This window comes from Lepisma saccharinum, chromosome 12, assembly GCF_977018435.1.
Source record: "Lepisma saccharinum chromosome 12, izLepSacc3.1, whole genome shotgun sequence".
Classification (NCBI taxonomy): Eukaryota; Metazoa; Arthropoda; class Insecta; order Zygentoma; family Lepismatidae; genus Lepisma; species Lepisma saccharinum.
In genome coordinates this window covers 51,257,855-51,282,678 of record NC_139240.1, presented here as the reverse complement: position 1 = coordinate 51,282,678, position 24,824 = coordinate 51,257,855, and the positions used below count along the sequence as shown (strand labels likewise).

Genomic DNA, 24,824 nt, shown 5'->3' with positions numbered 1-24,824 from the left:
GGATGAAAAACTTAACAGGGAGGGAGGTGATGGAAGTGCTGGACGACAGAATAAAGATAAAGGAACCGGGGCAGCAAGTGGGGAAATACCTGGGAGAAGTAAGAGAACGGCGGGGGAAAGCTATTAGAGAAGGCAGCGAAATGAGTGATCATGCTCCAGCCGAGCCATCTTTATAGTGTAAGTGTGTGTAAAGTAAAATTTATGCGTTTTTGGTGAGAGTTCAGGAAAAGAGAAGTGAGGAGAGGAAGAAGGAAGAAAGACTGGAAGAAGAACTGTCGAGGGAGGGGAAGAATGTGTATATAGGGGACAAAGTAAGAGACAGCTTAAAAGAAAACTAAATGTAACAAAATATTGTAGAGAAATCAAGACTATGTAGTGCGTACAGCCTATGGCTCGCACAAAAAGAAAATAAATCTTGTATCTTGAGTCAGGTGCGCTTCTTTCCTCCAGGAAACCAATCGCAAATTTCACAACATTCCATTTGAGCGAAATTTTCACCAGCGCATTTTTTATACACTCTTTTCCTCTCTTTTTATATCTTCTTATATTTCAATTTGCTTCTTTCGAATCTTCCTTCCTTTTCTCTTGATTTCCTCTCTCTTTCTTTACATCTTTTATCTTCCTGTTTCTCATTTTTCCTTCCTTCTCATTCTTTTTGCTTTCTTCTTATATCTCTTATATATTTCCATTATTTCTTTCTCTTCTTTCCTTTTCTCTTGCTCTGTTCTTTCTGTTTATAGATTTTAACTTTTTCTACAAATTCTTTTATATTTTCTCTATTCGCTACTTTTCTTTGATCTTTATCTCTCTTACAACTTCTTCTCGCTGTCTGTCTGTCTGTCTGTGTAAAGGGGAAAAAATCTGGATGTCAAGTCAATGTTATCCACCCTCATAATCCACGTTTCAAGACGGTCAATTTCCCCAAAATCCACTCACAAAGACTCCGGACGCTAAGCGGCTTAAGGAGGTGACAGGGCTTTGCGGCGTTTTCGAGGGGCTGTTGACGGAAGTCGGGGGTGAGGGGGAGGATGCTGTTCGATGCGTGGCTTATTGTCATCTCCGAACCTTTTTTTTTTCGGGAGGACCAAATGGTCAACTGGAGAGACTCTGATCTCTGTCAAGGACGGTTCGGTCTTTTTATACGACGCTCGCCTTTTGTAACCAATGCCGTAATGCTCCGTCGGCGCTTTTGAGTCCCTCACAGACAGACGGACGCCTCCTCCCCTGCACTGAATATCCAGTCACATATTACGACAGGCATAATCCCCCCTCCCCTTTCTCCTCCTGCACATCACAATTTTTCACCATCCATTATTATTTTTTTAAAAATTTCTGTAAGGTTGAAACTTTAATCTGTTCGTCAAACAGTAAAGAAAAAGGCAAATCACAGTTTTTTTTTCCTGTGCGGGAATCCCCACTGTAAATATGGCGGTGTGTCTGACCAGATTAGGAATTTTTGTGCTTTCTAATCAAAATATGAAATATTTCTTCCCTTGCTGAATGAAATGTAATAGGATAATAAATTCTATATCGTCTGGTTCGAGACTTTTTTCCAGCTGCAAAGAGGACACAGTAGGCTTCTGACTTCTTTCTTGTTACCATGAAAACCAGACAGCAGCAGAATTAGGATTACCTGCTTTTGAACACAAAACTCCAAATTTTGGATAGATAATAATAAAATAATAATAATAATGCTGAACACAGTACTGCACCGCTTCCAATCTATATATAAAAAATGGATGTATGTATGTTTGTTCCGGCATAACTCTCGAACGCTTGGAGCAATTTCAACCAAACTTGGTACACGTATCACTTGCAATCTGGAAAGAAATACTGTGGGGGTAAGACACCCCTAGAGGTGCCAGGGTAGGGGGTGGGAAGGGGTGACATGTAAAAATAATCGAAAAGGACCGATATTAGTGTGGAATCCATAGTTTTCGGGGTCGCTAAGATGAATAGTGACACTCCCAATGCCGTTCAACTCCAAGACACCTCTGGCACCCCTAGGGGTGGGAGTGGGAAGGGGTGACATGTAAAACGACCGATATTAGTGTGGAATCCATAGTTTTCGGGGTCGCTAAGATGAATAGTGACTCTCCCAATGCCGTTCAACTCCAAGACACCTCTGGCACCCCTAGGGGTGGGAGTGGGAAGGGGTGACATGTAAAACGACCGATATTAGTGTTTAATCCATAGTTTTCGGGGTGGCTAAGATGAATAGTGACTCTCCCAATGCCGTTCAACTCCAAGACACCTCTGGCACCCCTAGGGGTGGGAGTGGGAAGGGGTGACATGTAAAACGACCGACATTAGTGTGGAATCCATAGTTTTCGGGGTCGCTAAGATTAATAGTGACACTCTCAATGCCGTTCAACTCCAAGTTCATTTTACGCTATAGTTAGAATTCATTAGTTTTCTGTCTAATAGAAGGATTGGGATAAATAAATACCCGGAAAATGCCGGGCAATCAGATAGTATTTCTGTAAATATGCGTAGTTTACATTATTTAACTATTAGGAGTCTTTATCACACCATCACCTTTGTCATGGTATACCGATAGTAGAGAAATATATCCAGTTCTATATTTAGAAACCTTGTAAGCGATAGCTCTCAGGGGTGCCGCCCATCCCACCTAGCCTAATGGCGCACCCATTCACCCAAATCATGTCATAATCCCCATAAAATATTTTATTACGACGGTGTGTCTATGCTATCCTATTACTGAAAGTAGCATTATTTACTTGATCTAACCATCCGCCTATTTTTTTCCATTTGTTTCATCTAAAAAAATGGATTAATCTAACGGATTAATCCCCACATAGCCTACATACAATCTTTGACGAGAGAATTTTCTGTACAAATACAGAAATCTTTTTATTCCTTCTTAAATACATGGTTCTTAATATTTACATGTTACATAGCAACTTTGCGTTTTCATGCATAGAAATGAATTGTTTCTATTTTTACCAACCATATATTCGAATATTTGACATACTATACTATTGTGGCATATAAAAACCTGAAAGTTTCCAATTTGTTAAAAGAAATACAGTTAAAAAATATATAAAGTCTAGTACTTTTAGCCTTTTTACAAGTTTTTTGTGTCCATCAAATAAAAGGAATATTCTCGCATACATCATCATTTGGCATTTGTTAAGACTAATTAATTAACCTTCCATTGAAAGTCACTATTAATACCGTGCGTCCATTTCGATCTGCAGCCGAGAGATCGGGAGAAGCGTGGCGGGCGGCACTGACGGAGATGCCGACATTTGCGGCCTGAAATGCTCGCTTATTTTTATGGACATATGCAGACATTTATATAAATATTGCAAAACGAGCACTACTAACCTGTGTTATAAGAGTATGGTTTTAATTTTAGTAGCTTAGTGACTGTATGTGCCGATGATTTTGACACGCCCACCTCTTGTGAAACACGGCGTAGAGGTTTGTTTGGAGAACGTTCTAACGCTGCACCAATATCATCGAGTTTTGCTTCGGTTAGAATCCGTCGTTTTTGCTTAGGTGTTTTAAAATTTAACGATACAGTTTCTCGTAATTTAAGGACAAGATGTCTAACCGTATCTCTGTGTGGAGTTGAAACGCATGGGAATTTCTGTACAAATTACCTACACACGTCTCGACACGAGTTTGTTTTCACGTAGGTAAGTGTCATACATAAAAAAATCTTTGTTCTAACGTGAATCTTGCGGCTGGCATTCCAATCGTCTCACAGACACGTCACACATACACACTATAATAACACAAACAAGTAACTGCAAGTAACCAAGAATAACACTTTTGCGCACAGTACGAAATTAACACGCTCTTGGTTTACATTGCTCGCCACTATATTTACAACTCTGTCTTCATCTAGTCGCGAAGGAACAAAAAACTCGAGCTCGGAGATTTCGGATTGCAAGGAAGCTCACGAACACTATTGACTTTTAACGGTTTCTTCTACAGCGTAATCTTGATACAGTGTTGCACATTCGAAACCTCCAAATGATCCCCATTGGCACAAAACTCTTTCAAGGATATAAACTTAAGCAGGACGTTACTGGTCAAAACTATGATTAAAATGTTTTATTATCTGTGGCTCTTAACATCGTTTCTATAGCGTATTTTTTTGTGTATATAAGAGCAGAACTTGGATGAATTACAGAAGAACTTTTGCGTGTTATAACACAGGTTAGTGATCGTTTTGCAATATTTATATAAATGTCTGCATATGTCTATAAAAATGAGCGGGCATTACAGGCCGCAAATGTCGGCATCTCCGTCAGCGCCGCCCGCCACGCTTCTCCCGATCTCTCGGCTGCAGATCGAAATGAACGCACGGTATTAATAATAATAATGTACAATTTATTGGACAATATTATTTCTGCTGTGTCACAGCTACCAGTATGAGAATTTTAATAAGAGTTTGATATTTTGTGACAGAAATACAGAATTATATTTTCTACAAAGATAACGTCAGATGTCAGTATTTTCCTTGCCGTAGAAATACGATAACTTATGAAAAGTGTAAAGAGAATATACACAGAGAAAACTTCATTTGCTTTGATCAAAAGATTTCTTAAATACTTTTTTGAAAAATTATAATGTGTGAAGCCAATCAGTCTTTATTAGAAGGCCTGAGTGGAAGCCTGTATGAAAATAGCAACTGCATAATTATATTCTCCAGAAGTGATTGAATAATTGAGAGATGTAACATAGTTGACTCTTTAATTGTTTGTTACGTAATATCAAAGTACAAAATATGTACATAAATATTTACCTAAATATGTATAATCAATATAATATGTAGCTAAATATGTGGTATCAAATAATATGCCATATTAATAGCAATTGAGTATCCAAGCAATTTCAAGAATTCTGCTTGATATTTATTTTATCACAACACATTCGACATAATTTTAAGAACATGAGTTGTTCAAATTGAAATTTGTACATATTTAAGAAACCAATTTTGTCAACTATTAATTACTTTTCACATCGCAAATTATTGTATAATATGTAAGAGAACTCTTTGTAACTTTCGAAACAAATTGTAAATAGAAGCATATACAGAAAGAACAATCGAATGAAAATACATAGGTACTTCTGCACTTTTTGTACAAGGGAACATATTGTGTAACTCCCTACGTACAGCTTTCTTGTCCACCGATGCTAAGTTTCTAGTTGCTTTACCTAAACCTAAAAGCAAAACCAAAATATATAACCAAAAGGAGCTGGGAGGGGGGGGGGGAGAAACTCCAGCTTTTTTCGATAAATAACAGTTCCCGTAATTTTTATTTTTGTTTTTCGACTTGGCAGTCAATTTTAGGTGTCCATAAGCACTATGCATATCACTGATTGAACATTACAAATTTTCTTCATCATCGAAAATACAGGAAAAGGTTCAAGATAGGAAAAAATACCGAAATATGTTGCTTTATGAAAAGTAAATTATCAAATATGTAAAATATGTAATATCCTTGCAAATATGTAAAAATATGTAACATAAAACTTATGCAAAATCATCAGTTATATAATTCGTTGACATTTTCCTGTTCAAATTGTGTATCTAGAAAGGAACAGAATATGTAATTACATACAAATCCGAGATCTACTGATTGTTGATGATTGTATGATAGGAAGTGGGATGTGCTTCCTCATTGCCCCATGAACAATACACATTTTGCACATTGGTCTAGTGCCAGCGATATTTGAATTTTTTTCCCACTCGGCGGGGAGGGAAGAATAGCATTTTCATTCGAAACCACTGCTACAGATTGAAATTATTGCGTTCCTGTAAAAATCAGCACCAGTCTTATTTATATTAGTACTTTATAATAATTAATAATAATTTATAATAATCATGAAGATTGATATTATTCACAATTATAAATCCATATTTAATTCCATATACATTTACATATCTAATACTCTTTTTTTGTACATACGAGGGCTGTGCCGTAAGTCGTGGCAACTATACTTTTTTCTCAAAGTTAAACGGTGGTACCACAATTTGATCGTATGTCCGGGTGAACATGGCACCCGTAGTGGACACGTCACTAGATGGCAGTGTGATGAACAGTTATTTTACTGCACAGAGGGCAGTGGGAATTCTTTGTTGAATCAACCGCCGTTGCACACAATGTTTGTGTATCAAATTAATCATTGTTTTGGGGGGAATACTAAGAGAATACCACAGGGAGCTGGTGGAAACTGTGGGGAATAGTGTCCTACTGTAGTATGCGTCTATTTTGTTCCTGTAATGCTTTCTGACTTGTAAACACATGTGGCACCAATGCTATCTTTAAGGATGTTATGCTCGCTTCTCTATCCTACACCTGGTACACCTGCATTGTTCATACATTCCACATTACAATACTCTACCCCTCTATTTCGGATTTGATGTCGGTCCGGCAATTTCGCGAAAAGGATTATACCGCGTTTGGTACATCCTGACATGTTTACCCGCGCTTGGCGATCATTGGCATTTGTAGCAGAAACTAAGCGACGTTGCAGCTGTAGACAGAGCGAACTCCACGTTGGGGGAAGCCGAGGTCAGGTTTCGTATATGATACCCGGTAATTCACAAATTCAACACCACACTAATCAGCACAACGCTTGTAAAACAAGCTTCTTGCACACAAAAACAAAACACGTGGGAGTTGGACCGCAACGTGGCAACAACGTCTACGTAAATGTCTCTCTTCTGGTTTCCATTCGTTCCTCGCTGTCCAGCACCGCGATATAATTGCCACGACTTATGCCCCAACCCTCGTATAAATAAATCCCTGTTCCATCGACACGTGTACAGTCACGGACAGGTTTTGATTGTAATGGAAAACATTTGAAAATCAGTGAGTTTGCTACAACCCTATTAGATACAGTAGAGCAGATAGAAATTGGATGATTGCTTACCTCCCAATATGCCGTCTATGCTATGGTCCTTTCTGGATTCGGCGTCTTCCCGTCGGCCACCGCGCAGGACTCTGCTGATGGAAGAGACGCTAGGGGCGCTGTTTCGGTCGCACACACCTTCCTGAAACAACAAATCCTACAGAAGGATTCAACTTGCAAAGGACTCTGATGTCTATACCCTGTCCCAGATAACTGTGGAGCATGGCCGCGCATATCGTCAGAGAAACGAGGAAAATCGAGTGGTCAGAGCGAAGCAGTACACGCTGCTGGGAAGGCAGTCGCTTTCCCCCACTCCACGCAATCCCATTCCTCTCACGTGTTCATTGGTGGAGCCGTCTCGCGTCACTACTTGCGCAGAGACGTGTTTTCGTTTGCCTGCTCCATAGTTAGCTGGGACAGAGTATAGCGTGCGGATGTCCGCCATTTTCTTAATTCTTGTACTGAAATATGGGCTTTAATGTTTTGTGTTGTTTCGAACCTCTTAATGGTTACAGTTGTGCGGATACTTTCATCCAGTGGAGTGCCCAAAGGGGGGTTGGTGGGGGTTATAACTAGGGAACGGATGTTTAGGTAAATAAATGTTTTTTTTCTGCGATAAGATAGAGACCCTTGTTTTTGCCAAAATTCTGATCATAGCCTTATGTGTCAACACAGCAAATCTTATTTTACATAAAAACACATATTTTCCAGTTTTCCGTATGTAACTACATATTTTGAGAATTTTCATTTTAAATACATAAAATCGCTCATTGACTTCAGCTACCTTGAAATCCTCGAAGGAAAAATGTTTATTCTCCTCACCTCTTTCATATCGAGAGTGTTAGGTTTGTTTTGGCTTTGAACACGCTCGCTAGCAGACTTCTGGCGCCTCGCCTACGATCCTATTGAGGGGGGGGATATTGCCCCACTGGATGTAACGCACAAGTGCTAATCTCTAAATGGACAGAAATTTTTGGGAAAACCAAGGTTTTTAAACTTTGTGCCAAAACGTGTTTTTGAAGGTGAAGTAGAGGAAGAGGAAGCTTTGGTGCTTCAAATAAGCAAGAATTGTTTCTTGTGACGTGGAGCGATCTTTCTCACAATATAAGATGTTTTTTTAGAGATAATCGTCACAGATTTACAATGGAGAATTTGGAAAATGCTATGGTGATCCACTGCAACTCTTCCAAAAAATAGCTCACTAAGAGGTAAGCATTTAGAAACTGATTTCAGGTGTTTAAAATGCATGTAATATTTTGTTTTTGTTACTAAATGTTTTTAATTTTTGTCACATATTTTCCTGTTTTTATCACATATTTTCAACATTTATGACACATAAAAAAAAATATTTCTGAGTATTTTAGCACGTAAAGTTCCGTTCCCTAGTTATAACCCCACTTTGGCCCAGTATTCCTAAAGAAAACAAAAAAAAACGTCAAAGGTAGGAAGATATGACAAAATGAGGGCTGACTACCAAGGAAAAATATACATAACACCTCCCTTTTGAAAATCCTGGGCACGCCACTGCCTTCATCATTTTCATCTAACCTCCATTTATCGTCGCCGACCTCCGTGGCGGAATGGTTAGCACGGCGCAAGTCCCTGGTTCAAATCGCGGCCTGGACATGTCCACTGCCGTACGGAGGCGGCTGGAATTGTAAAGGTGGATATCATTTAGCTGCGTTCTGTTAATTTCCATGTTTAACCTTCATCTTGAAGATTGTTCAAAGACAAAAAAATTAATCGGGGGTCATTTTAAGTCTGGAGTTTCAGTTATCACTACAGTTATCCAGGGGTTTCTTTTTTAATGCTTTCATTTGAAAATTTTAATTTCTAAAATTTTCGGGAGGGTCTGTAGCCCCATCAGCCCCCTCTCTGCGTACGCCATTCTTTGCGAGTGTCCCTTCATCAATTTCAGCATATCATCACTCAACCACATCGTCGCGAATAGCCAAAAGTGGAAGAAAAGCGACGCTAAGTAGCAAAAATCAAATCATTTGTCATCATCGCCGTGATTGGCTAAATAATATTAAAAGAAAAGTAACGCAGAAATAAGAAAAATGCAATAAAAACAACACAATTTCAAGCTAATAAAAGTCCACTGTCTATTTCCACGCCTTTCTGCATTTTATGGTGCTTTTTCCTACATATATATATGCACATATTTTCCATGGATTTATTCAATATTCGCTTATAATTGAAACCGTATATAAATTTCGGTAAGAATTTACAATACCAGACCCTTCCGTAATTTCTATCCTAGTTCTTATACTCACGAAATACGTATTCCCGATGAATTATCTGAGGTTAACATCTGGGGGTGACGTGTAGAAATTGTTCATTAACGTGTAGAAGTTGTAAAATAAGCTTCACAATTTTCGCAATCATTCTCCGTATACAAGCATTGGAACCATGTTTGTTGATATCAACAATTGACGTTCGCAATCAGTTACGCTGTCTACAGCGTTGCCACACTGTTGCTTTCATACTTGGAGAGCATGGATCGTGTAAAAATGGTGGAAGAGAACAGTGAAAAAGTTGTTAATGTTGTACAGATCGTTAGGTGGAGTATGGAGGAGGATGGACGTGGGCTAATTAACGAACTTATGGATTTCTTTGTTTTGCCCAAGGAAGGTGCTTGAGCATGTGGAATGCTGACTGCTTTGATTAGAGGTAAGTTTGGCAACCATTCTGGATCGTATTACCATCCACGAATAGCCCCAAAAACCATTCACGATAGCCCCACGCACCATCACGGTAAGGTTACGTTACGTTGCTTTAGGTTGGGCAATATAGTGCGGGAATGGTGTTTGGGGCTATTCGTGATTGGTCAAACTATCCAGAATGGTTTCTGGGGCTATGCGTGAATGGTTTTTGGGGCTATGCGGGAATGGTTTTCGGGGCTATGCGGGAATTTTTTCTGTTAAGAAGGTTGAAACACTGTTTTGCCGTTTGAAACACAACGCTAGTCAAGATTTGCCCGCCATTTTGCGTGTTCAGGAAGCGAGAAAAGAACGAACAATAATTACTCGATATGTCGACAATAGATACTAATTTCGTAAAACGAGTTACAGACATTTCCCGGCTTTGATAGTTTTACCCGGTATTGTAAATTCGCTCTTAAATTTCTATACTTTCTTCGTTTAGTAACCGTTGTAATATAAACTCAAGATGAAGCCCACCAATTCAGAAATAAAATACCAGATGGCGGCACAAGAACAGTAATTTATATTGTTATATTGTGTCCAAGAAGCGGATTAACGAATCATATTATTATTTTTTCAAAAAGCATTGTAGATCTGTGCATCATCAGATAATAATGAATTCTGCAAAACTAGTTGTAATTTGCAATGCATATCGGGAGAAGTAGGAGTCTCTTGTGAAATGTTAGTAGTTAGAACTAAATATTTCTATTGCGTTCCCATATAAGTCATGTATTTCATAGTACTAAGCACACTGACACGTTCTTTTGGTCAAAATAACATGATTTAACTAAAACACACAAAAAAAGCAATGATCATGAAGACTCCAAAGAATTCACTTGATGCCTCTCAGGGTATGGGTAATATCTCCGTTCGTTGGTAAAATAAAATCAGTCAAATTTTCACAAGGAAAAAGAAGTATATTTCACTTCTTAGCAAAATACAAATACTTATGTGCGTAGTTCCATTGGAATTTCAAAGAAATAATAGCATATTATAATTCAGCTTGACCACTCTTTTAGAACTCAAAGCCCGAAAACTAAAGACAAAATACAGTCGTAATTCCCATAGCAACAGCTCGTAATGTACATAAAGGTCAGTCATTATCCTGACATTATCACTGATAGGTCTAAATATTAAATAACACAAGAACCACAAAAAAAATACCAGAGATTAACATTAATAAGAATGAACATTTGTAGATTAAGAAAGGAAATTAACAACAATAAATATTGGTCCAAGGGGAAAGGACGTGCCAACATAAAGTCCACCTTGCGTCAGTGTGGTGTACCCAGGGTCTGCATTTGAATCCACAGAAAGCGAGGTCGAGTGTCTTGTGAGTGCCCCAATGTAGTGCACTCAATGTAAGGTGACTAGATTATAAAAACAACAAAAACGGAAATTTTTCATACTTTCTTGTAGGAAAAACGGGACAGCAAAATGTACACATTTTAATATACAGGGTGGCTCAATAAGTCACTTAACACCCTCAGTACAAGGCCACTGCGGCATGGAATTTGAAATTGGCGATGACCAATCGTTATCTGGCCAAGGGGGAACCACATTGACGCCACCCACACGGTCGGCGGCCATCTTGATGTCCGCCATCTTGAATTCAACTTCAGAATTTTAAATGGGAAGGGGGTCGTGCGACATATCAAAATGGGCTAGAATTTCACGAGAAATGCAATGGTGAAGGTTTTTTTGACGTATCTTTAACCAGTAAAAAGTCATGACTGAATTCTTGTACCAATTTGCTCCTTTTTGAGGTGTTAGGAAAATGCCTTAAAATTTGTTTAGCGCTTCGGTAATGCATCGAGATCAAAGTGACGTCTATGGAGAGACGTTCGCATGCCATTGCACATTATTTTAATCGGATACATCCATGAAGAGCTGTGCATTATGAATGGTTGTCGCGAACAATTTACAGTGTGACGCTTCCATTGAATTAAAAGTCCTTCACAGTGACAAGGCTAATGTTTATGTTCATAAGGAAGTTCATAAACAGAATATTCGATGATTTTTATCTGATAACCCATTTTCGACAGATCAAAGCTGAATGGTTAGTGTTGGTAAGTTAATGGTGTGGCGTGCTGTGTGGAACACGATTGGTTAGTCAATTTTCCATCAACGGAACCTTAAATGCTTAGGGCTACTTGGATTTGTTAAATAAACAGTTTTTTTCATCCTTGCTTATGGAAGAAGGTACTTTTTACAGAGTTTTTTTCAATAGGGAAGAACACCAGAACACTTACGGGAACGTTATGAACCAGCTTTTGTCCAAAGTTAGTTATCAGATGACAAGGGTCACATATTCTGTTTATAAACTTCCTTATGAACATAAACATTAGCCTTGTCACTGTGAAGGACTTTTAATTCAATGGAAGCGTCACACTGTAAATTGTTCGCGACAACCATTCATAATGCACAGCTCTTCATGGATGTATCCGATTAAAATAATGTGCAATGGCATGCGAACGTCTCTCCATAGACGTCACTTTGATCTCGATGCATTACCGAAGCGCTAAACAAATTTTAAGGCATTTTTCTAACACCTCGAAAAGGAGCAAATTGGTACAAGAATTCAGTCATAACTTTTTACTGGTTAAAGATACGTCGAAACAATCTTCACCATTGCATTTCTCGTGAAATTCTAGCCCATTTTGATATGTCGCACGACCCCCTTCCCATTTAAAATTCTGAAGTTGAATTCAAGATGGCGGACATCAAGATGGCGGACATCAAGATGGCCGCCGACCGTGTGGGTGGCGTCAATGTGGTTGCCCCTTGGCCAGATAACGATTGGTCATCGCCAATTTCAAATTCCCTGCCGCAGTGGCCTTGTACTGAGGGTGTTAAGTGACTTATTGAGCCACCCTGTAGAAACTTTTTCGCCATTGGAAACTAAATAAATAAAGACTGTGTAAATAACTTACATAGTATAGTGATAGGTATATATGCACTGCACTCCAAACCAATCGTTGAATTCATTGATATTTTGCCGAAGAATGTATCTTCTTCAGTGTATCCTTCATTTTGTAGAAGTTTACCACACGTGTGATTAAAGAGCACCTTATTAATCAACATAACTTTCAAAGTTTGTTCTGAAAGAGCGTTCTTGACACATGTCAACAAACAGCATTCACGTACGAAAACACTTGTTCAGTGGGGCGTTAGTTCCAGAGGTAAACAGAGAGGAAACGCCAATATTTTCAGAAAATTCCCACTCTAAAAAATTTGCAGCTGATTTGCCACCAAAAGTGGTGTAACACCGTAATTGGTGTAGTACTACACCTAATCGGGTGTTAGATGCCTCCATACTTGGTGTTGTGTGACGTCAAATGGTGTAACCAAAATGGTGTTATACAACGCCAATTCCGCATCAACATTAACGCCACTTTTCGTAGTGACTCAGTTGCATATTTTTTCCGGAGTATGGCACATTGTTAACATTGAAATTTGAAATAATTGCTACTCAACAATGCCATAGTTTATAGCAATAGTAGAGGTGTATTTTTGCAGTAATTGATTGCATATACAGGGTGTTCATAAAGTCCCGGTACCATTACAAAAAAACAGCTCGGAAACTACATGCAATAGAACAATGCTGTTGATTGCAAAATGTGTATTATAACTAGAGCCCGGAAGTTTGGCAAAATGCCTCTTTTTATCTACTGCATATATTGATAAAATTTTTCCGGATATACGTTTCTTATGTTGTTTCGAATGTTTTGGAAGCCTTTTCATTTTGCCTATTTTGCCTATTTGGGACCCCACTGCCTATTTTTAATTATAATGCCTTTTTTTGCCTTTTTCAATTAAATTTGACATTTTTTAAAAAAAAATGTGTATATAAATTATTTTTCTCCCAAAAAACGTTGTTGGCATTTATTTTTCTTCCGTTTATTATGTGAATAATTTTCGCCTTATTTAAGTAATATTGAACTCACGCATGTTTCAACATTGCTAAAGGAGAAAAGTGTGAGAAAAAAGTATTTCATGCTGAGTTAGGATATTGCCTTTCTGTTAACATTTCTTGTGCATGATTGACTGCTGAAGTGGGCAGGTTGAATTCGAACACAAAGAAAATATTTCTGAAATCTCCCTCTCGAACCCGAAAATTTCAGGAAGTTGCGATTGAGCTTAGTTTACCTCAGCAACCAGTCTTGACGAGATAGGGAACCTGGATATCAGCAGCTATATATTATGCTAACAACCTTCAAAAAATCAGTGAGGTGATCGATGCTCTTCCAGAAAATGAAGGGGCTTCAATTCGTGAAGTGAAAAAACTCCTGTGCTATTCAAGTTTACTTTTGCACATTATGGTGCATTGCCAGAGACAATTACAATTATAGCATCCATGAAAATCTTCGAGGAATCTATGCAGCAGATGATGGAAGTGCCAGGAGAAAAGGGGTCAGCTGTTGCGGAAAAGTGCTAACGGGTAGTGAGTGCAAATGAGGACTTGAATGAAACAATTGAAAACAATTTGTGATATTCTAAAAGGTGAAAATGCTGTTACCAAAATGAGTCCAGCTACATTAGCTTGTTATATGTATGCTCCAATAACTTCTGTCGAAGTAGAAAGATCATTTTCTATTATGAAAAACATTCTCTCTGACAGACGACTATCAATGAATGTTGAGAACTTAAAAAGCACCTTGTAGTTATGTGCAATCAAGACGGAGAAAATTGAAATGATCTTCCCAATTTAGATTTTAACATTTTGCCAGAAATTATAGATAAAAGTAAGCGACTTCTAAATGTGCCTTTTTTCGGTTTATTTTGCCTTTTTTTGCATTTTTAGTGCCTATTTACCACATTATAAATGCCTTTTTGCCTGCCTATTTTAACGAAAATAAATGACTGAACTTCCGGGCTCTAATTATAACACTGATAATGACTGTTTGTTTGTTGGTCCAAGAATGTTCGAGGTCTTCTGGATATACATTTCCCTAGCAGGTGGATAGGCCGTGATGGACCTATTCCCTGGCCACCGCGCTCTCCTGATATCACACCCTTGGATGTCTTCTTCTGGGGATATGTCAAAGATTGTGTTTACCGCACTCCTGTTCCAGATGTTGCTACTCTTCGAAGAAGAATAAGGCATATAGACATGGAAAGTTGTAGCTCATTTTGCAATCAACAGCATTGTTCTATTGCATGTAGTTTCCGAGCTATGTTTTTTTAATGGTACCTGGACTTTATGAACACCCTGTATAAGCCATTGTCACAAAAAGGAACATTTTGGTGTCCCGATTTATGTTACAAAAATTGGGACAGAGACTCAAAAAAAGGGCTAATACGGGACGTCTGGTCGCATTAACTCAAAGACAATTTATATTTATTAATCTGTCTTTATGCACTAAATTAACTTCTGAACGTGTAGAAACTTAAGAATGGAACATTTTTACTACAGTCTAGAAAACTGTAATCATTCCGTGTATTGGCTCACCCTGTAAGATTACGTCTATACAGTGTTTGCATCCTCCAACTTTTTAATGTGCTTTCTCTTATGGTGTGAAACAGCGTGAAGCAGTCGGAAGTGTTTGCAACACGCTGTGTTTGAATGTGTGTAATGCTAGGCACAATGATACCTCGACTGTCCATATTGGCAGTGATCAGAAAGTGAACTGCTCAGAAAGTACAAACTGAGTCTTCGCCATCTGCATACGAACACAATGGCTTTCATCCATACTTGCAGTGCACAATGAAAGAGGAGGCTTTCGTTATTGGCTGAAATCAACCGACTTGCAGCCAATAGTCGCTCGTGTCAGCAGCCGGCCGTTTTTGAAATGCTAATTTCTTTTGTTCTGTCCCGGCCCACAGACAGGCATATGTGCCTCGGGAGGGGTGCGGCGTATTCACAGCCCCCCTACCGCAGTGTGTGGACTTGCTGTGGAACAGTGTATCAACTTTAAGGCACATTTTAAGTCTGTTAAATTTTTTCTATCCTCTCATTATCTTTTAAATTTTCAGTCTTTGAGAAGATTGCTCCCTAGTCAGGGAATATTTATTCTCTTGTTGAAGTAACAAGAAAATGCATATAGTCTGTTGCTGGGACCAATTGCATTAATCAACAATTATGCAGGAAGGTGTAGAGAAAAGATCAATTGACATAGAAATACTCACTTGCATCATATGATGCACTTCGAAGCAGAGTTGTTAAAGATCCAGGAATTTTAAATAAATTCAATTCCGGTCCAGGAGAGAAAATCAGCAAGTGTTCTGGACCGTAAAGAACCTTTTTATCTGTAAAGGACATCAATTCGGTCCAGGAACCTTTTTTCCCGGATCAGTTTAAATAAGGTCCGAGTAGCGTATTGAAATGAAACAATACGCAACTTGGACCGAATTTAAATTGTGCTAGAAAATAGGTTCTGGTCTTGTTGCGGAGCCCAATAGAAACCATTAGAATTCATGGGTTTCTGGATAGTTAACAACCCTTTACTTTAGATACCTTTACAAAGGACATATAAAGATGGATCAAAGTTTAAACCCCATGCTTGACAATGGCCCAAAAACTCACTTTAATGCATCAATCGATTTCCTTCTCATACATCAAATAGATCTGATGCATTTTTTGTGTGTGTGTGCTGAAATTTCCTTCATAAAATGTCCTAATATTCAATATCAGCAAGTTTGGCCAAATCCGTTTTTAAGTCTGGTTTATGCTGATTGACTGATCGGGACTGGACTTAACAGTTCAAAGTTGTATGCAAACTACTGGGAACGGAACTCGGGTATGCAAGGGGCCTAAGTTTGAAACAATGCTTACAAGGTATACCAAATTCCATTGAAAAATATCCATCCGATATCTCTCCGTTCAAACAAATTCCCACAGAAGAAGAATTTCCATGTAAATTGATATCTCATTCTTTGTGTTGCAACTGAGGTTGAGTTATGCCTTCTAATATTGTATTGAAATAATTTTTATGTATTGTTTACATCAATTTATTCAGTGTTAAGTGGGTTACGTTCGTGTTCGGCGTTTGGATGTACAAGTTGAGAAAATCGTTCGAATGTACACTTTTATAAGTAAATTTGTTTTTAAAATATGTATACTATAGCCTACGTACTACGGCAGGCACATATTTAGAAATATGTTTCGGGGGGGTCCGAACCAAGTGTCTCAGGAATGTTTAAATTAAAATAATTATATTAAATCAAATTAATACTAATTACAATACATAAATTAATATTATATTATTATTACAAGATTAGGTAAAAAGACTGTATAAGAATAGAGATATAACAGTGCATATTCGTTACGTAGCTTACCTGTAGTTAAGATAGGAAAAACGTACATAAAAACAAGTGCCCTGGCAAATGAAATTAGTGTCAAATAGATGAATAATTGAATATTTATCGAATATCAAAAATGATGTTGGAGAAATGTAAGTTTCTGATTAACATTTTATGCATATTATTTTGAGTAGTAGTGTACATAAATCTTCTTTGTAATGTCATTCAAAGCCGTATGATCCCAATATAATCCTTGCCTTCTAAAAAGTTCCAAGGAAATTGATAACCATCAATTATGCAATAAATGCTAATATTTTCATTACTTAATTTTAGTACTTGGTATGTCTTTCGAGGGGTCCGGACCTCTTCTTTTCGAAAATGGTTGATAGCTCGTTGGACTCGGAATGAAGTCCTCTTTCCGATTCTACAATACAATATGGGGGTTTCCATTTAAAATTTCACAGTTTCCCCCCGCCCCGGTATGTGAGGTACTTCTTGTTATTATCATTTGGATTTATTAAATAACCAGTCGTAAAAATACGCCATAGAAAAATTCGCTTGCTTCAGCTTTTCATCTCTCGTGCCCTGGCGCAACTAAGCGAGAGCGAATGGATTTACTCACGCAGTAAAGCAGTTCTTCCCGATGTATATAGGTACAGGCAGTGATGTGCCGTAGACTATAAGTTTACGTCTACATGCGTTGTCTACACGTAATCTACGCGTAGATTACATTGGGTTGTAGTTTACATAGACTACGTAGACAATCTAAAGTGCATTAAAATTAATTTTTGAAGGCTTTCATGAAAGGAAAGTGACATTTTCAAGTATATTGGTTCCTAACGAAATGAAAAGAATCCTATTTACAACAAAATTTCTCTTCTCTTCTATCATCAACTATGGAAGAAGATAAATAGTATGCAGACGCAAGAGTGGTCTTTTCCCCATAAAACACTAGAATATTTCCTACATTAGGTTTTTCCTAGGTGAGGAATTGTTAGAATTTGGAAGAAAGAGTATGAAAAGTTCTCTTCACACATCAGCAACTGATACGCAGTACAATTTTCTTTAAATTCCAAGGCGCCCTTCGCTAAGTTATCACCTTTCGCCATGTTGTTTACATAGATTATCTAATCTACGTGTATAAAATAATCTACGTGTAGAATGTAGACAATCGTTGTTTACGCGTAGACGCACATCACTGGGTACTGGTCAATGGTTTGTACTACTTGGTTGAATATTAAGGATAAAATTAAGATTTACAAGAGTTCGTAATGTCGAAACTTCTCTTAATGACCGTATACGCTGTGCTTATTTGAACTTTTGTTTTAAGTCCATTTTGTGCGGGAGCCGCGTTGGTCTAGTCGCTAGGGCGTTTGGCTACCGCACGGGAGACCCGGGTTCGATTTCCAGGGAGGGTGATTTAAGGTCGGAATTTTCCCCGGACTTGTCTCCGCTCTGGGGTTCACCCAGCCTCAAATAACTGGACACTTGGGGTGTAAAGACGGTTGCGCGAAGTGCTCATCGCATCACCTCCAAAATGGCAAAGAATATGTGGGGCCCTAGCCCCACATCCCCTAAGTGTGCCTTCATAGCACCGTGCAAGGGAATGTAACCTTTTACCTGTAGACCACTTTATGCACAGATAGGCTAATCAGGACTGGGCGTCGGCCTCCGTGGGGGGGGGGGGGGGTGATTAGCAAAGCGAACTACGAAGCATGGGCTCGGGCACGGCCTGGACATGGATGCGCTTTGTGAGTGTCCCTTCATCGATTTCATCATATCATCATTCATCCTCATCCTTGTGATTAGCCAAAAGTTGCAGAGAAGCGAAGTAAAGTAAAAATAAGAAAATATATTTAAAAAAACAGTTTAAAGTGTGATCCGAGCCACTATGTGGGAGGAAAATGCGATATTTAAGCACACGAGAGAAATAGGACATGAGATAGAGTGGGATGAGGCTAAGCAGATAGGAAGGGAGACGAGAATACTAGTGAGAAAATGGAAGAAGGCCAAGGAAATAGAGAAGAAAGGGAAGAAGACACAATGAACTGGAATGGGGGACTGAAGTTAAACAAAGAATGGAAGAAGGTGTTAGAAAGGGTGGAAAGGACAAGAGGGTAGGAGGAGAGAAGAAGGAAGAGGAATGAAGAAAGAAAGGATAAAGAAATAGAGCGTGAGATAAGGAGTCCAACCACGTTCCAGACGAAAGGAAATGTTTTATCTAAATCGCCTGTCAGGTGAAACAACAGTTGACAGGAGAAGGCCACCTGCTGGAACACGTGGAAATGAATGTTCCAGATAAACAACTTTCTAATAATCTTTTGTCTGGAGGGGAGTAATTTTTGTGTATCTATATATATATATATCTTCCTGTTTTGTACCTTATTTCATTTGTATTTGGTACAGAGTCTGAAGAAGACCTTGCTAGAAGGTTGAAACGTAACGTTTACTTTATGTTTTAAAATATAATAAATTCTGTCTTGGTCAGCATATTGAGTGTTTGGTTATCATGGAAACAAGGTTTAATGGTGTTACCACTATGTGCCACCATCAGATGTGGAACCTTGAACCCCTTGATTTCAAGGCAACGGCGTTACCAGTACGTACGTCATTGTGGAAACAAGCGAGAGGAAAATGGAGCATTTCATTGTCACGGGTGGGAAGATTACTACATTTTTTATACTAAAGTAACTTCTACGGATAGTTAAACATTTTTCTTACAGTTTCTGTGCAATAAAATATGAAACATAATTCCACAGATAAAGATACCGCAGGGGGCCGTTTTCTCGGGAACCCCCATCCCTCCGAGGAGAAGGGGAGTTTGGTGACGTCAGTTTTTGACCTAGACAGCGGTGAAATTCAGCAGCGCCATCTCTTATTCTGTTTGATAGAAAAATTGGAAGCAAAAATGCGAGTGTTCTCAGCGCCTCTCAGCGGATTATTACAAAACTTCTTGCGAATGGGGATTCTCAGCAGGAGGTTTTACTGCCTTAGATGAAGATCTGCTTATATATCTTTATCTGTGATAATACTATTTATTAAACAAAACTACCCTTAAAATACTTTACCAGATTTATAGTTATATAAGTGAACAATTTTCTGTCACGGGTGGGACAGATAAAACACTGCCTTTTTACTAAATAAGAAATTAATTTTAATTTCTGTGAAGTGTTAAATGATGAAAAATAAATTATTTAAGACAAGGAGAGAAGGTAATTGACCTTTGGATATTCTAGTGGAGTTGAAGTGGAAATGTAACACAGTGAAAGGAGAAATTGCTTCTTGTTGTCACGGCTGGGACAAAATAGAAAACAAAAGTGAATCACAAAGTTATAATAAACGAACAATGTGTAAAATACCTTCTTCTTTCTAACTTAATTAATTATAATACTTGAATTTTTATGCAAATGACAATTTTAGATTCTTCAATAACAAGATAGGATGAAGTTACAGCATTGCGTTTAATTTTAAAAATTGAGATTCAGGAAAACTTTGACATGGAATGCTCATCCCCCACCCCCCAAGTCCAATGGCGGTTCCTCCCAAAAAATAAATTGATGCGTCCCCCAAATCATATCATTTTTACATCCATTTCTTTGCATGCAAATATTAATTTAATGGGGTGTCAATACTTTCTTAGGGTCCAGAGATATTCAGTCTTTTCCAGCTTCTCTTTTGGCACATTTGGGGTCGAAAACGTGTGGATACCATATCACTAAATACAGTCCCCAAAAGTTAATGTTCGAACTCTCTCTCCACTACAGAAATCCCTTGACAATCAAAGATTTAACACTTTATCAAGAGCTTCCTATCTGGCTCCCTCAAATTTAATACTCAATCCTACCACCAAAATTTCCATGCCAATTTTAGACTTACTGTTGATATTGAAGAGTGGATATTGCCTCATCCAAAAAACTAATTCTCAGTCTCCACACCAGAATTTCCGCAACAGTCTAAGACAATAGTCTTACATATATTTTGGAAAAATATATAAATGTTGAATCTTATATTATTTGAAGGGAAAAATCCCCCCCCCCCCCAAATCTCGATGGCAGAGCCTGCGCTATAATCCCCCCGTGGACACCCCTGAACGTAACATTCTTGGCGAATTGGGAAACACATTCGTTGAAAATTATACAAGTTCGAAAAGAATCTTTTATGCATTGAAAAAAGAGATACACGGGAATATTAAAGCTTCACCAAAGGTTTGTTAGGTTAGGCATATTAAGAAGGACAATTCAGAGAGATATAATATAAGTTAATATGATACTAGATTTCGGCTGCATTAAAAGGGACACAATGGCCGTATCAAAATAATTATTATTCTCATTTTCGTGAGCCAACATGGACCGCTCTTCCTTACCAGGTGGGTAAGAGGAACGCAGTACCCCCTGGGGGCCAAAGCGGGAATACTGTAATGCACAAGCAGTTTTCCCTGGAACAATTTCCATATTCTGGCCGGTTTAAAGTGCCTCAAACAAAGGTGCCCATTACACACCCGCACATCGAGAACCGGTAATGACCCTTTTGTGTCGCAACCCGTTAATCAATTCGTACGATTCCGCAGTTATTAAAGTGACCAGCGTTCGCCATACATATGGAAATTGAAGACGACGAATCACCGTGATTTTCTTAAAAGCCGGTTCCTAATTTGTGACGCCGCATATTGTAATTTTTCAATACAATTTCCTTGGTGTGCAAGGATGGGTTTGGACCAGTGATGTGCCGTAGACTATAAGTTTACGTCTACATGCGTTGTCTACACGTAATCTACGGGTAGATTACATTGGGTTGTAGTTTACATAGACTACGTAGACAATCTAAAGTGCATTAGAATTAATTTTCAAGGGTTTCATGAAAGGAAAGTCACATTTTCAACTATATTGGTTCCTAACGAAATGAAAAGAACCCTATTTACAACAAAATTTATCTTCTCTTCTATTATCAACTATGGAGGAAGATAAATAGTATGCAAAAAACAACAACAGATGGCAGTTGTGAGGCAAGAGTGGTCTTTTCCCCATAAAACACTAAAATATTTCGTATATTCGGTTTCTTCCTAGGTGAGAAATTGTTCGAATTTGGAAGGAAGAGTATGAAAAGTTCTCCTCACACATCAGCAACTGATACGCAGTATAATTTTCTTTTAATTCCATGGCGCCCTTTGCTAAGTTATCACCTTTTGCCATGTTGTTTACATAGATTACGTCATCTACGTGTATAAAATAGTCTACGTGTAGAATGTAGACTATCGTTGTCTACGCGTAGACGCACATCACTGGTTTGGACTTTAGATATTGTCGTCGTTGCAGCGTCAAGTCATGTGCAGACATCGGAGAAAATCAGATTGTGCTGTTTTGACGTCGAACCTTTGGGTTTAGGATTACCAGAGCGTTTATTAGTTGGCTCCATTCTATAGTGTGTCTCAACCTTAAAAGTCAGTATGGAAGTAAATGTAGTACTTCCCTCTCTCTCTCTAATAAATTAGTTTTGCCAATAGCTCTGTCCTTCTCTACCAACGCTGCGTTGCGAGATGTTACAAAATTTACAAAATGCAAAATTAAAAAAATTCAAACAGTAAAATCATTATCCTGTAGGGTTTTTATGCTCTATTTACTGACTGAATTATATAACCTGTCATAAATTCATGTTATCTAAATTTTTCATAATTATAGAATGTTGCAAAACTCTTAATTTTTTTCTAGTAAATACTTCAAAAGCCATAAATATCAAACCGCTTGAACAACTTCGCCAGTTTTTTTTCTACGGGATCTATGATGTTTGTAGATACGATATTCTTCGCCTGAGTGAATTAATTTGCTTACGAGGAGAGTTATATATATATACATTGGATATTTTGTATAAATCTTCAGATCGTAACACGAAAAAGTTGGTTAGCGAGAAACTTTTCGGTTTGTCGCGATACACGTGCAGACCAAGCGAGAAAAGTGTTGACAATTGTTTGCAGATATTTAGAATGCATTCATTGTTACTCCACAGCACCGTTATTTATTCCGCAATCGTAGTTTGTTTATGCGGGCTGTCTCGCGTATCAAATTCATTGCGCGCCACTAAGGTTACAATTCAGTTGCAGGCAGGTGTCCCGGTTCCTAGGAAGTGCAGTGTGCTTTATTTTCCGGAAAAAATGTATCTTAATGTTTGTTTTTGTATTTATTTAATTCTGTTTATGTAAAGGATACAACATTCAAGGAAATAAGTAACAATAGTTGCGTCGTGTATTACACATATAATGCAAATGTAAAATAGTAAATAGTTACGACGAAATATAAACATTTACATACAAATCTTGAGGTAACTATCATTTTTCTTTCCAAAATGCATCAAATACATAGATTTTGATGATTTCCTATACGATATTAAGGAAGTAAATTTGTCGCAATCATTAGTGATTAACAGCGACTCGATGCGACTCCGTTTGTTGATCTGGCAACGCCGCGCTCCATTTAACCCATACTGACTTTTAAGGTTGAGACGCTCTCTATAGACTATAGCAGCAGAGACTTGTAATTTTCCAATTTTACGTCGCTGTCTTTTTGGCTGATCGCGACGATGATAAGATGGTAGCGATCACTAGCGGGAGGAGCACGGGGGCACGTACCCCTCTGAAAAGCAATGATTGTGCATTATTAAAAGTATTATTAAATACATTACAACGAACAAAAAAAAGTATTGAACAGTTCTTTTCCAGATAATATTCATAAAATAAGGTTTTCACTTGTTTGTGACAGTTCCTGCTTGGAAAATGATTTTATCACCATTTCTGTAAACACTGTTATTACAATAACGCAGAAACTACTTCTATTTCATAAAAATCTACTAATTCTATCACCTTAAAATTAAAAGGTCCTTGGTCCGTGCCAGAGTGGTTAGTACAGCTATGCGGCCAGGAATCCCGGGTTCGAATCCTTGCCTGGACATTGGCGAGTGTCCCGTCATCAAGAAAAATAAACCACACCAATCAATAAATCAATCAAAAAGGTCCTGGCTTCGTTTCGTGGCGGAGGTACATTGTCGGTGAACGTAATCCAAACTTTCGGTGGTTTGAAACTGGAGAAACACTCACCTTATGAAGAATACACATTTAATAACACAAACGTATACCTGGATACATAAAAAAATTCCCTGTTGCACAGATGACAAGGGATATATATGCACGAACACAACGACGTCATGCAGCCATGATGCTGCCTCTTCGAAGATAAGTGTTGCCAACACCTATTTGGCAATTATCGTTCACAAAAAATGTCTTGGCCACCATATTGGATCCAAGGACATTGTGGGGAGCCAAAATACATTCTATGGATTGGGTACCACTTTGATGGTTCAGTCCCGATTAGTTTATCTGACCACAAATGAGACCTAAAATGGGCGCTTGCAAATTTGTTATCATGTGCTTACAGCATCTTCTGTGCCCCTCCCAGAAAAGAATTCTGCATCCGCCCATGAAAGTGATGAACGTGACTCGAAACCCGGTAACTTGGGTGGCGAGATCAAATATCAACCTCTCAGCAACACAACATCAAGCTTTGTCTTCCAAATGCTCAATGTAACAGAACAACATTCATTTTGGTGATAATGTGGAATTGGAATATCTTCAATGGTCAGCGATTGTTGTCTTTCTTTCGCGATTATTGTTGTTATTTTTTTTATTTTATTTTTTTCAAAATACAAAATACCGGGTTATTCATTTGGGTATGGATAAAATAAAACGTTAATAGAAACGTAAATGGGATAGTAAGAAAATGTTCGTGTTGGTGTTTTCGTGCGTGAAACATGGGAGTTTTGCTGTAGTGTGTTGGCAACAATGAAGTTTGAACTGATTTGTTATTGTTAAAATGTTATCCGTTATTGTCATATTCCTTACTTAGACATGTTGCAGTTGCTTCTACTGCCCCAACTCCAACAAGACAACAACTTGAACATTGTGTTTGAATTAGATGGTGCAACCCTCATTGGGCACAA

The 24,824-nt window shown here is 38.2% G+C and overlaps 1 protein-coding gene across 1 annotated transcript in view; it reads right to left on the bottom strand.

Moving 5' to 3' along the window:
* LOC145996325 (protein gooseberry-like) overlaps window positions 1-24,824 on the bottom strand; it is an 84,643-nt gene that overhangs the window by 38,950 nt on the left and 20,869 nt on the right. Inside the window, exon 3 of the mRNA XM_083132756.1 lies at window positions 6,916-7,036. Within this exon, the coding sequence (XP_082988882.1) occupies window positions 6,916-7,036 (121 nt within the window). The remainder of the gene's footprint in view (window positions 1-6,915; window positions 7,037-24,824) is intronic.